Source organism: Malurus melanocephalus, unplaced genomic scaffold (assembly GCF_030028575.1).
Source record: "Malurus melanocephalus ecotype Western Australia unplaced genomic scaffold, MMel_1.1 scaffold_736, whole genome shotgun sequence".
Classification (NCBI taxonomy): Eukaryota; Metazoa; Chordata; class Aves; order Passeriformes; family Maluridae; genus Malurus; species Malurus melanocephalus.
Window position 1 is genome coordinate 55,442 of NW_026623968.1, and position 14,546 is coordinate 69,987.

General features: G+C 38.6%; 1 protein-coding gene across 1 annotated transcript in view; it reads right to left on the reverse strand.

The window, feature by feature from the left end:
* Positions 1-419: 419 nt before the first annotated feature.
* The window catches only part of SYT10 (synaptotagmin 10), a 33,730-nt gene continuing 19,603 nt past the window's right edge, over positions 420-14,546 (reverse strand). The window contains exons 4-7 of the mRNA XM_057384699.1: positions 4,481-4,601; positions 3,928-4,099; positions 2,867-2,996; positions 420-1,777 (exon numbers count right to left, since the gene is read on the reverse strand). Coding sequence (XP_057240682.1) covers positions 1,706-1,777; positions 2,867-2,996; positions 3,928-4,099; positions 4,481-4,601 — 495 coding nt within the window. The 3' untranslated portion in view covers positions 420-1,705. The remainder of the gene's footprint in view (positions 1,778-2,866; positions 2,997-3,927; positions 4,100-4,480; positions 4,602-14,546) is intronic.

Here is a 14,546-nt window from a genome sequence, read left to right on the forward strand (position 1 = left end):
TTTTTTTTTTTTTTTTCATTTTAATTTGTAAAGACTGTCTGAAAGATTGATTTTTTATATTTTTTTTCTGGCTTTCTGTGTTCGTAGGCACAGGAGGCAAGRTGTAAAAGCTKCCTCCTTTTTTGACCTGTAAWGGTCAGWYCAGCCTTGCTAACTTTYCTGGAGGAGTTAAGACACCTCGAGGCAGGTTTGGCTGTCYTAGAGATCAGTCAGTGGAGGGACTGGATCTTTAGAAAAATCTTTGTCAGCCAGGCTAAAACCAGCCCAAAACAGCTCTTTGGAAGTTTGCCAGAATGGCCGTTTCCTTTCATGTTTAGATTAATTCTCAAAATTTGTTTCTTTGTCATAAATCAATCTCTTGTTGGTGTTTKTCTGCTGTTTTCCCAAAATGTAGTTTTGGAAAACACTATCTCCTCAGGTTTTTTTTTATGTATATTGCAAAGATACAAGAAGTGCCACCACCACAACTTTTTTCTAATCACAGTCCAGCTTTCAAAATCTCAGACCCGATCACGCAATGCTTGTTACACTCTTCATAGAAAGAAAGAAAAAGAAAGAAAAGGAAAACAAGAAAGCAAATATCTGATTATCTGTTTGAGGTAAACTTCAGTGTTTAGAGATAAATCCACAAACTAATATCCAGTTCTCTTGTTTTAAAAGCATCTGACTACAGCCAAGAGTATTTTTTTTGCATTTGTTGTCACTGTGTTTTTTAATGAGTTCATTTGATCGTAAAATAGTCACATTTCAGTTTATCTCCCCCTATACTGGCAGAAAACACATCTCCAATTCATATTTAGAACTTATTTCTAGAGGCATCCAGCCAGCAACCAGAAACTAAATTCCATGTGTGCTATGCACTCAGTCTAAATAACCTCAAAGAAATCATTGTCTGTCGCATGAAATCGAGAATCACAGAAATGTTGGGCGGTAACTGCAATATTTGGTCAATTTTCTGAAGAGATAAATCACATTAAATTGATTCCTTTACTTCTGAGCATCGTCTGCCCTACATCTTTGCTTGTGAAGAGATGTTGTCATGAGTGCTGGAAGGTTGTAACTGCATAGATCCWGTCCTCACACCTCTTCCAGAAGGGCTGGACTAAAACCCCTGGAAGCCAAAAGATCCTTCTCACCAGCTCCAGTGGGCTTYAGATCAGCCCTTCCTCCCTGCCCAAGGAATGAACTGATTTTTCCAAACACCCAAAACATGACAACAGTYGGGTTTTATTCGTGCAACACTCAGTTTGAAGTGCTGTCTTGCAAAGTCATAGAGGATTTAGTGCAATTTAGAAGGAATTTACTACATGAGCTATATATGAGTATTTGCTCTCCCTCAAAAGAATTAGGTGTGAAAAGCTGCAGTAGTTTTGAATTGCTGAAGGGATTTTTTTTTTTTCTGATTTCTTTGCCTTAGAAAAGGTCCCATCAAAACACTGCTTGGATATGACACTGGATATATGCCAGAGATAAAACAGGTGAACGAATCTGCATGARGAAGGGCTCTTTTTGACTCGAGTCAACCTCATTCACACATGAACAAACTACTATAAAYTGTCATGTAAGACTTAGAATAGGAAAAATATGKATTTGGATTAAAAAAATACGGATMCAGTTCAWCCGCGGAAGCCGAACCTTCTGTTGATGGAGATGTGAGCTACGAGGGAGGTTTGGGAGCTGACCATGAGGAATCCACTGCTGCTCCCTAGGGTGTAAGAGGTGGTTTTGGAGAGGAGCACGATCCCTGGCTATCAAAACTGGTTGCTCGGCCAGGCAGCTGCAAGAAAAGCATCATTTTTACAATTTACAAATGTCATCATATCTGGCTGCGCATCACACTTATTTCAGAGGATGAGAGAGTCTCTCAAAAAAGAATCCAAATCACATCTAGATACTTTCTAGTCTCTGGATCAAAGTCTCTGGCATCAAAGTGTCCAGCAGAACTAATAATGGAAAGAAAATTTCTGAAGTTTTAAAAAATCCCTGTGACTCGTTTCACAGGAGTGTGTTGATTTCACCAGCAGGGTTGGTACCTCTGTCTCCAAACTTACAACAACCAGACAGAGCCATGAAACTCTAAAAGGCACTTTTCTGCTGCCTTGACACAGTTTCCTCACCCCCACGCTCCTCTCAGTGTTCTACCAAAACCCTGCATCCTGTTTTTGCTGTCACAGGATGTGTTGTGGAACCACGTCCTGCAGAGTGGGGACATCCAATGGCCTGTGGTGCCTCAGGAAGAAGCTAATTTTTGTACACAGATTGCTTTTGTCATGGACCAAACAGTTCCTCTGCATTCCTTCTGCATCCTAAGGTACAGTGTGCATCTTTCTGAATCCAAAGCTGTGAGGATTTTGTGCACAGAACACCAGCAGATTGAGGAGGGAGTCCAAGCCCAGGGAATTGCGGATACAATCACCTCCACATCTGAATAAGCTTCCAGAAAGTGTCCATTGAATAGCTCTGAAGGGAGCTGCTGGTATGTTGCCACAATTTAGTCTAATTTGCAGGCCAGTTCTGCAGGAATGTTTTAGCAACACCAGTTTTTGCTAGAGATTTTTGAATAGGAAATGAGTGCTTTTGARTTTTTTTGCAAATGAACCTTTCTAAGTAGCTGTAAGCTCTTTATCATAATCTCTGGAAATTTTAAATGTCTTAATGCAATCTTACAGTGCTGTCAGAGCATMGTGGAAGCTTTTCAAAAGGCCCTATTAAGTGAAAAATAAACCCACACAACAAGATTAAAGTTGTGCTAAAGAACTTGTGCCTGATCTACAGGTGCTGCATTGATTTTCATGATCCTCAGAAGCCCATAAATATGAGGGATAAAAACATTCAATACCAAGGAGAAAGTTTTGCTACTCCTTACCTCTACTAGAGGATGCCAGTGGGTTATTGGTTTACGTGGGTAAGCCAACATTTCATTCCAATGATCTCTTCCAAGCCCTTCGGCATCGATTCCTGTCCGACACACTCCAATGACCTCATTGTGCCCTACTCTGAGARTTGGAGAGAGGCAGAATTTATTTTTAATAAAAAAATAGCTTTAATAACATCTGTTATAAAATTCTGTTTACTGGTTTAGTGTGGCACAGAACACACGGCCAGCGTTTTCACATCATTTATTGCAGATATTAGTTTTAATGGCAGTATAGTAATATTAAAYCCTGTAATGGTAACATCAAAAACCTCCAGCCACTACCAGAGTGCTTCCAGYAGCTATAAAAATAACAATGAAAACATAACCCTTGCCATTAAAAGGTTACAACCCAAAGGACATGAGGATGGAAAAGGATCATAATACACAAAGTTATCTGAGAGGAAAACATGCTTGAAGTTTGTGAGAGAAGAAAGTGAGGGAAAATGGTGGGGAATGCCTTGTTCAGCCTGCAGCCCTTCAGCCACTCTAAGAAGGACCCTCTTCATGTCAATTCTCTGTGAGGCCATAACTAATTGGGGTTTGGACATGTTACCAGTGAGGTCTGAACCCAAAGGTTACATATTGAAAGGTTATTTTACCCAATCAATGGAAGAATTAATTATGACTTCATTCAGTGACATAATTAGAACCTAATTCTTTTTTAGTCATTCAAATTTTCTTTCCTTCTAGATGCTATTTAAATAGGAATTAGAGGTGTGAAGGACTTTTTTAAGCAGGAAGATATACCTGATTTATAAAGATTTTACATAATCCAGCCCCCAGGTACAGACAGGAATGTATTGGAAAAGACAGGAAAGAAGATTGAGCGATACTTCTTCCTTATTCCACTTATTTACAACACAGAAAAAAATGCCACCTTCTAAAAGGTGTGGAAGCTTTGAACCTCTCCAGGAGGAGACCCCAGGGCTTTATCTTTTGTGACACTGAAGCTGCTCGTGAGCTCCAGAAGGCAGAAAGCAGTGCCCAGGAGTGGTGTGAGCTGCGCTTACCGATCGTAATCCATCACGGCGATGGAGAGGCTGACCTGGTCCACRTTCTCCGGGGGGATGTCAAAGATGATGGCCTCGTTGTAAACGGGGTTCAGYGTGTTCCTCTTGGTGGTGGTCTTCCTCTTCTTCAGCCTCCTCCCCTCGCACATCAGCGACACTTTGACATACGGGTCTGAGCGACAGAAAATCAGTTTACGCGTTTGCGTTCGAAACCGTTCAGATGTGTAGCGTAAGGACAACGTTTGGTGAGGGAATTTGTGTTGGACAGTTAAAAAAAATGCATGTATTTGAGTGTTCCTGGCAAACACTGCGTTTATCCTGCTGTAAAATATGATACAGCATGATAAAACGCATTTTACATTTTAAATGTAAACCAGGCATTCTGAACACTGGCTGCCAGACCAAAGACAGGAGCTACATCCAAACATGTTCTGTATCCATTCTCCTGCTGCTTCCACACCACAGCCATGCAAAACACACAAAACACAAGTTCTTTTTCATCCCCTGCCTGAATAGGCTCTGCCTTGTTATTTAAAAAAAAATTTTGATTCACCTGATGCGCCTGTTATATCCATTGCTTTGAGATTCCTGCATTTGATGACTGTCAATGTCATTCTCCCAGCAGTAGGCAAGTAGCAAAGGGAAAACATGATCTCACCTAAATCTATGCTTTCCTGAAAAAGAAAAGCAGCCATTACAAGTCTGATCCTACTGCCAACAATTCAGATCAGATCATGCAAAACTCTAGCATTTTTTCTTTTAACATGGAGAGAAGCTTCTTTTGCAACCTCAGATGCTTTTGGAGATGCCACAAGCGATTTTCAAAAATTATTTCCAGAAAGTACAGGAGGAATAAGAACAAAATAATAATTTGGGGGAGGATGTGTAATYACTAAACTGAAAAACTGAAAGGAAAACAGAGACAAAATTTTCTGGGTTCCTGATATGCTTGTGTTGAATTCACACAAATGAAAAGGTGCTGAAAGCAGAATATCAAGTTCTGCTCTTGAAAACACTMATACTCCATCAGCTCCAATGGAAAGAAATATAATGGAATATTTCAATCATACACTTTTAGAACTCTTAGATCATACACTTTTATATCATTCCTTTAGACACTGGAATTTAYGTAGGAGATTCAGTTCTGCACACATGCATGTGCATGGAAAGCTAATCCTGCCTAAATGCTTCAAAAAGAAGAACATGCTTGTAAAAGTTGCCCCCTTTACTTCTCCAAAAGTGCTTTGGAAGGTTACTCTGTTTTAAAAGAGAAAAAAAGTCAAGGAGTAGCACCTGCAGCCTTCCTGGTTCAACAGGAACTTTTTGGAGGACAATATACTCAGAAGGATGGAGAAATATACTCAGAAGGATGGAGAGGGTCCATATGAATATTATGAATATTGTCACAAAGAGACAGGTTCTGTATTGCTATGTATTCATGCCATACAGTTTAGATGTTGCAACACTTGAGATGTGTAACCTGAGAGTTTCTACCACTCCTTATTTTTTTCCTTGTCTCACAGTTATATAATTATCCCAGCACCGTAAAAGTTTAGGTTTTGAGGTGTTTGTTATGTTCTAAATTGGTCCTGTTCCAAATTTTAAAGACACCTTTGCTCACTGCTCACTCCAAAAAAAAAAAAAAAAAAAAAAAAAAGAAAACAAAAAAAAAAAAAAAAAGTTAAGAACTTATGAAATGAGTTTCCAAGGGGCATACAAGGGAGCTGCTCTGTAAGGCAGCCACTCTCAAGCATTGCTCATGTGATCTCAAAGGACATTTTTTTTTTTTTTGGACTAATACTAAAAAGCTTATATTTAACATCTCAGCTTCAATATTTTATCTGTCAAACCTGCAGTTACCCTGAGAGTACAAATTCGTCTGAGAGCTGCTGGATTTATTACATAGCTGTTCCAGCATCAAAAGGCAAGCCTGATGTGTTTTTAAATGAAATATATTAAAATAATGATTGCTGTGTAGATGACAAATATATTGTTTACAGTTATGGGACAAGACTGGGCTTCTTGTTCACATTCTTCAGCTCCKTATGTGAACAGTTGTATTGACTTTCTTCAGGCTAATACTCTGTCTAAATTGAAACAAGTACTTCATGTCTTTCTTGAGTAAAGATGGATTTAATCACTTGCTTCAGGGTTTTGGTGTTGTTTTTTTTTTTTTTTTTTTTTTTTTTTTTTTTTTTTTTTTTNTGTTATTGTTTTTTCCTCTGCCTTGTACACTAAATTGAAAAATACAGTTTTGGAATAGCTTTAAAGTCTCTTTTGTGGTGGTAATAAAATATTGACTTTTGTGTAGGTTTGCCAATTCACATGTTCAGTCATTTTGCTGGGGTTTTGTTTTGACAATTACTGGTTTGATAAGCATGTGAACATGCACTGTGGGCTAATTTCACGCCTGTCAGAATTTCAGATTTCTCAGAATTTTGAAACAATTTAGCTCATTCAGTCCACATAAGACAAATACAGCTATTTGACCTCATTCGTTATTTGTCAGAAAGAGCACAGAATTTTGTGCCACTAAGTATATTGCCAAACTCACTTTTCTATTGCAGAAAAAAACTCTTGAACAGATGATGAGTAATTATTTTCATTAATTTGTGAAAGTGGTAAACAGTCTGTTACTTTCTACATTTTTGTCATATCTGAAAACTGCTTCAGAGCTTCTGCTACTGACATTACTTTCTGATTTCAGTCTGATTGTTTCTCATATCCACACATGAAACAGATCTCAGTATTTAGTTTGAAAACAAAGTAGAGTTCCCCAACTTTCAGTGCTTCAAATTTACCTAAGGTCTGTGTTGAGAAAGGTGACGGAGATGGGTTGGATCATGAAACACCAGAGGCAGCYGACAAAAAGACCTCATTTTTTCTTTTTCAGAGAGACAATTTGTGTAGGTGAATAGAGAAAAATTAATTTTTGAAGATGGGAGTGCAGACTTGAGTGCTCTATTATTTCTTTTTGAAGAGAAATTGGGTTTCACTCCAAGGTTTGGGTGTTCTCAGCTGATAAAGCAGGATACAGACAGGACTATGATTTAACTGCTTTAAAAGAAGCATTGCTCAACATCCTTGCAAAACTCACGTGGCTGTTACTCCACAGAACATTTTTGAAGAGCAGAGAAAAGCAGTTTCTGCTCTGAGTATCTGCCAAGATTGGAGGTCTCTGTTCATACAGAAGTCTGAATGTGTGAAGTTCTAAATGTTCTTTTGAAGAACTAAGTWTAGAATTACACACATATATTATAGTATCAGAGACTGAGTATTGGATAAAATGCCTGCGATATCKCCGTTTTCACACATTTTTATTGTTAGCTTGAGCACTAGAAGTTCATAAATGCTGAGCTGAAAACACAGATTCAGACCTAGATTATAAACAAAGTAATTCTTTGTTTTATTTTGTTTTTAACTTCTCATGACAGTCTTTTTCTATTACATTGATTATCATGAGTAACATTTTAAAATTTCCTGCATCCTTGAGCATTATTGATTTTAATTGACATTTAAATATAGGGTTCAATTTACTTTGGAATCCCAGTGCTATAAAAAAGTCGTATTTTTCTCATTTTATAATGCCCTAGATAATTCAGTTGACACAAGTAATCTTTGAGGACCCCTTCAGTACGGGCAAACCTGAAGAAACTGAGGCACAGAGTGCCCTCAACAATCCCATCTGCATTAAAGTGCACTTCAAACAAAACACAACACAGAAGACACATGGCCAGTGGCCTCCATTTGTTAATGTTTTTAATTAGTCCTCAGATTGCCTTGCATGTATCCTATATTTACCAAAAATTGCACTTAGCTAGGATAACTCCCGTGATACTTCATCTCTTTCATAGACCTATTTTGAGTTTTTCCTTTTCTTCTTGAACTAAATTTGGATTTCAATTAGCAGCCAGCTTTACAGAGGCTTGCAGTGATTGCCTCCCACTGACTCCCAATAACAGGTACAGAAAAACCAGCACTGAGCACAGCTGAGCTGGTGCCAATGGAAGCATTTGTTGACACTTCTTGTTTCTCCTTCACTCACTGCCCTTCTGAATTCACCAGCCATCACCAAGGACCTCAAACATTGGCCAGCACCATTCCAGTTTCACTTATTTTCAACACTACAATTTTACCTCTATCCAATCCATTTCTTGGTACAGTGGTGCTAGAAAAAAATAACAAAGAAAGCAATGATCTCACACACAAATATTGGTTATTCTGATGGACCTTGTGGGTTTTGGGCTACAGAATGCAGATTTTTTTTTTTTAAATGGCATAATTCTCATCCCACACTAACAACCGTGTGAAAGGATGTGCTGATAATTTTTTCCATTAGTCCCATTAGGATGGATCCATTAGGATCTGTCCATATTCCCTGCTTTGTGGGCTCTTGGGAAATTAGTCCAGGAGCTGGCACAGTGAGAAATAAAAAGTTCCTTGTTCCTTTCTATTTGTTATCATACCCAATGGACAGCAGTGCTCTCATTTTCACAYTGTAAAAGTAGCAGCATTTCTACAGGGGCTGCTCTCCCCACTCACAATAGGGATAAAAGGGGAGGGACATGAGAAGTTTGGAGTACTTGGAGAAGTTTGGAGAACTCAGTCAATTAAACTGATTTTTTTAGACTGTTGGTGCTGCAAAAAGCTTTGCTGTCACTTACTCCAATTAATTTTCTCAGTTGTTTCCACTAAATTCAATAAAAGAGACAGCTTCTAACTAGGAACCTCCACAACTTCACTGGGAAAGTAGTTATAGATCCTTCCATATCCAGGGTAATTTCTRCTCAATATTAGCACCAATAAGCCTGAACTGGATAGGAAAAACTCTTTAGTGACTAYATTGCCAGCTGAAGAACTTTCGTAGTCTCCCTCCTCTATGCCAACATCTGAACTGGTTTCCTATGCCAGCAGGGGTAAAAAGCTTGTGGGGAGCTGACATGTGAAATAAGGTGTCGTTTTTGAACTTTAGACAACTTTTTCACTGATTGCTTCTTCTTTTCCACTGATTTTTCAAGCCTTGAAATCCAAAGTCTTAAAAGATCAAGTTGCTTTGTATTCTCACAATGAACTGGGTAAATGCCACTGGAACTGGGGAATTTGTATGCTTTTGTTGTTACTTCTCTGTCATTAATTTCCATGGTTAAAACAACAAGTATCTGCATAATTAATAGTGCAAAAGAAATTAGATTGCCACAAAAACTTTCTTGTTGCTACTTTAATTATCATTCAGATTATCATAACCCACAGCTCTTAATCTCAATTTTAATATCTGGAACTACTTTCCTRTTAATTGTAATTTGAATTATGTTTTTTTTAAATTGCGTGGTTTAAAATACAGCATAAATAACAATTTAAAATATAGCACATTATCATTTAAAATATTTCATAGGAAAAATATTAAGGACAGCATGAATTTCTTTTRCACTTGATTCCTAAACAAATGATTTGCGTATTTTGTTCTCAGTTTTCCCACTATGTTTTGAGTAAGCATCTGTAATAAATAATAATAGTAATTTTCTAGCTATACAACAAGTTATTCAGGCATTTGTATTTGTAGTCTTTTAGCTGTTTCCTTTAGTAACACTGAAAATTGCTCTTCTGTATAGTATGCAAATTTAAAGAAAAATGCRTTGGCAGAGCTACACCTTTGGATTACTTGAAGATAATTCCCCCCTAGAACCAATTTCTCTCTTTCTTGTTCTGTTTAGGGGTATATTATATACATTTCTGATTTCCAATAAAAATAACTGATATTAAACTTCAAGAATCTGATATTAAACTTCAAGAATCTGATATTAAACTTCAAGGGATAAAATACGAAAATGAATGTTGGGAGTTGGATAGAAAGAGAAAGGAAACCTGTTCCCCCAGAAAGTTAGTTAAGAACTTATTAAGATGTTTCTGGTTTGGAGGTATAGATTGAGAGCTAAAAGAGTGGTAGTGAAGAAGAGAACAGAAATCTATCAGCCTGTTTTCTCATTTATACATTTAGACTCCCATGGCATCCATGCTATCACAGAAATTATTAAAAGCTCAAACCGGAGAGTTAATTCCAGCACCTCCCGAGGGATTTTCCTTTGRGAACCTTGTCCCCACCTCTAATATTTATTTTCATCTTCTGTTATTCTTTGCATACATCCAACCCAGCCCTTTCCTTCMTCTCAGCACCAGATACTGATTGAGYTGTTGCCYTGGGAAATGAATCAATTAAGGCTGTGTTTGTTTTTGCCTCTGTGGAAGGCAGGGTGGAAGCAGTGGGGCTTGGTGCTCTGTAATAACTGTGTCTTCTGCTTGTGAGGGGGCTGAGCCTGACCCCCTGATTGCTCTGGACAAGCCCTGCTGSTGATTGCAGCCCTGATTATAGCCCTGATTGCTCCCTCAGGCTGCAGAGTGCCCTCACCAGAGCCCTGACAGCCTCCTGGGTGCTTCTTGTGCTGCTCCCATGGCACAGAACCATCTGTCCCCTGCTCTGGGGTGTTRTATCTTGCCAGGCAGAGAGCAGAGGTACTTCTGTGAACTCCCTGTGACATGGGAATGAACMAAAATGTGCATAAAAAGATGCTTTTCTGAAGCTGCAGGGCATTGCCTGCAAAGTGAGAAACTTTTATAGCAGGGAGAAACTCAGGGAGCCCTGAGGGCATAGGAGGTCAGACAAGCCATGCACCACCTTTGAACAGCTGCCACTGCCCTGTCTGCATGCAGAAATATTCAAATGTCTTGAGGAAACCATGCTCTTCTCTCACCTAATAATTATTACTTTTAAGGTAGACTGCAAGTAGCAGTTTGCCCCTAGSAGATGTTGTTTCAAACACAAAGAASTATTAAATAATARTAATAATAATAGAGACCTTCCCTGCCTTCAGCAACTGGACAGAAGCACATCCTTTCTCCATTGTCTTTTCCAGTTACCAACCAGACCTAAAGCAGTTCCAAACCTAAATAAAGATCTCCAAAATGTTCCCTCTGAAGGTTGATCCAGAGTATTCTCTCATCTGCTCAGCAGCACAGTGGTCACAGGGATCCTTTTTATCGCTGTCCCTGAGCAGAAATGACAAGTGCCAGCAATTCTTGCCTTAAAAGTGGCTGCTCCCATGACAGGGATGATCAGTGTTCCTACACTGACAAGCCATTATTCTTTCCCACCTGTTTAAGATTCTGTTGGASTTTTTGGGTGCATTTCCAGGAACATCAGAGTCTCAGTGCATTCTGATGAAGATGGGTGGCTGGAGGGCTCAGCCCACAGCATCACTCGTGATAAAACATTCTCTCATAGTGAGAGCATTTTCTTTGAGCACTGAGGAATGGGACAGTCCCTAAAATGTGGCCTCGAGGTGAGAATACAAAATACAAATCTCTGTCAACACTCTGCACTATTGCCTTACTCAGGGAAAGGTCTGATGTTCTGTCCACTTACAAAGGAGAGGATGTGGAGAAAACTGAACCAAGATAATTCTTTATAACAAAGCAAAGAAAGGGGTTTTATTCTTGTTTGAYGAGGAAATCAGAAGATTCTCTTTCCATGACAGAGGCCAGCATCCAGCAGAGTAACCTGTGTGATACCMTACTCAGGCAAGAGTTTGATATAAATTAACTGAGACACATGTTACTGTCCTACTTATTTAAAAAATGTATATTTAAACACTTCTGTCTTTCCCAATGATGCTTTCAATGATGTTCTAACTGCTTTAGAAACAGCAATCCCACACCCTGGGCACCACATGAGGACTGTGTCCTTACAAAAACCTACTTTTACCCTGCATTCACAAGTGAGCAAACTGCAGCACTGCAAAGCCTGGTGTTGGAAAACTAAATAATACTCCAGTTCCATCTGTCTATATGAGATAATTCAAGAGGCTACAAGTACAAGACAATTTGATGACTGAGATCCCCGAGAGGCCAYCACTGCTGGAAATGGAAATGGCTTTTCTCTAAATTCTGAGCTTTTTTTTTTCCCAATTGCATTGTTTCCTATAATTGGTTAGTCTAACAGACTTCACTGGATACCTTCAGAAAAAAAAAAAAATAAAATCTTTCTGACAGTCATTTGCTAATATTTTTAGACAATGATATCAGAGGCAGATATTTCCAAAGCAGCTGATAGTTTTTAAAGGCATTACAGAAAGTTAATAAAATTTCACATTCAGAAATGGTTGGATCCAAAGTGGTGGGCTTTTCACCTAGAAAATTTTAAGACACAACATTAGAAGTGCTTGTCAGCAATTCCAATAAATGAACTTCTATTTTTTAAAGTATGCAGTATATTTTGATAGTAACAAACCTCAGAAATGTATGCAAACCATACAGGCACTTGACAAAACCAAAAGCCTCACATGTTGATTAAACAATCCATTTGGTATTATTTGTTTGCTCTACTGTGTGAGTATGGCCTTTTCCACTCACACAGCCTGCTTGATTTTCAGATTCTTTACATCAGAACGATTGCCTGAATTAGGATTATTTTTCACCAACTGCAGAATCAGCTGCATCTTTCTTTTCCAAGGYTTATCAAAGTTCAGTTGGCTCTGGCAAGCATTAGTCAGATATTTAATTTACCTGCTAGTTAGTGACTTTGGTAAACTTTAGGTGTTTAAGGCTGCAAGCCCCCATTGATTAACATCTCACACAGAATCTATTCCTCTCAATTTACAGTTTCTGAAATGTCAGAACTATAATCCTGTGTTACTATTTCATGAAAGCTCAAGTAAAACACAAGGCAGTACATTGCACATGTAGTTACTGGACACCTTCTAGGAGGGTTTCATTTTTCCAGGAAAAAAAATCAATTCTGTCTGTTTCTTACATATTTTTTTTAGAATAGGGTAAGGCTTGTGAAAGCTAGGAGATATCTCAGTTTTATGTGCTTATTGTGGATGGTTTAAGTGGAGACACCCTTTCCATACACAACCAGTGCTGTAAATCTGTAAATACTGGCTGGAAGGCTGAAATCCAAAACCCTGATGGTTTCTCTCAAGCCTCACACAAATCAAAACACCAGCAGAGTGAATTAGGCACTATAATCCTTAGGGAGGAATAAACTTGATTTAGGATCCAGTGCCAAGTTTAGCAACCATTTTCATCCAAATGTTTATTAGAATCTACCCCATTTGCTGTGGCATTTCAATCTGCTCAAAACCAGTGATGAACAGTCTAGAACTTCTTATTTGCTGAAACAATTCTAGTTATCAGCTAAAAATCTCACTCAATCTGCTCAAAAACATTGATGAGCAGTCTAGAACTTCTTATTTGCTGAAACAATTCTAGTTATCAGCTAAAAATCTTACAGACAGCCTTGTTGCAAGCGACCAGTGAGATTTCAAGTACTTAATAAAGTATTAAACACAATATCAAAGCTAGAAGACATTTTTAAAATGGTTGCTGGACTAATATTCCAAAACCCTAAACACAGATTCAATTCCAAGCTTGAGAACACAATTTGCCTGAAATCTGAGCTAGATCAAACTAAGCATGCAGAGATTCAGATTTCTGGGAGTGTGCTGAAGATCAATTTGATGGGCCCAGCAGTTGAAATAAACAGCTGCTGTTGTGAATTCACATTTGAAAGCTGCCTCCACTGTTGTCCACTGTGCAGGAATTCTCCTTTCTCGGGAATCACAGTGCTTGTGCTCAGATTGGTGAGGATGYACCAGTCCTCCTTGTCCTTCCAACCACGCAGACCTGAACCTCTCTGTCTGGCAGGCACCCACATCATGAAAGCATTTGGTGAAAAAGGTCTGGGAAAGTCTCTGGCTATAGAGAAAGGATGGTGTGGAGCTTCTGTCACCGAAATAATGACTGGAATTGGTCTGTCCTCTGCTTATCCCCGTGTGGAAATCTGAATTCACCCTCTGCTGAAAGCCTGGGGTGAGTCACACTGGATACAACCACAGAACAAGACATGGGAAAACTGCTCTATGAATGGCGTGCTAAAGTTAAAAGGAAACTGAAACCAAATCCAAAACCAAAACAAACACCCTACACCTCACCATTTTATCTACTTTTTTTCCCCCCCTTCAAATCCCAGCCAGGGAGGATGAGTTTGGAATTGAAGGTTGATAAAGACAATATCTGGAGTTTGCTACTCTCTGGTAGCCTGTCATTCATCCTGTCACCTGTGCACAGACCTCCTTTTCTTGCTTGCAGCAATAAATAAATTAATTTCTATTTCCTTATTCTACTTGCTTCTGTCTCTTGAGTTTTKCTAGCAACCAGCAGCAATGCAGATACAACTACTGGGGGCCCTAAGCCCAGTGCAGCCAGCAAAGATAATTTTAGAATTCAATCACTTTCAGCCTCCTTTCCTTCACAAGATTTCTAACCTATGAAAATTTGCTAACAGGAGCAGGATAGGATGAGCCCTTTTCTTTAATAGATGGTTGTTTTGCTGGGCAGGGTGTTTTGCTAACAGGWAAGTGTTATTAGTTCTTGCTAGGCAATGACTTTGATGATGCAGTATTTAATTAATGAATGTAATTTATATACACACAGTAAGCCATAAAGATGACAGTATGTTCCCAGAAGATTTTTAGGTAATTAAATTTTATAGCTTCCCAAACATTGTTCTTTGTGCTTGAAGGAAAATATTGACAGTTCCTTTTTTGAAGTGTTTTTTTTTGTTT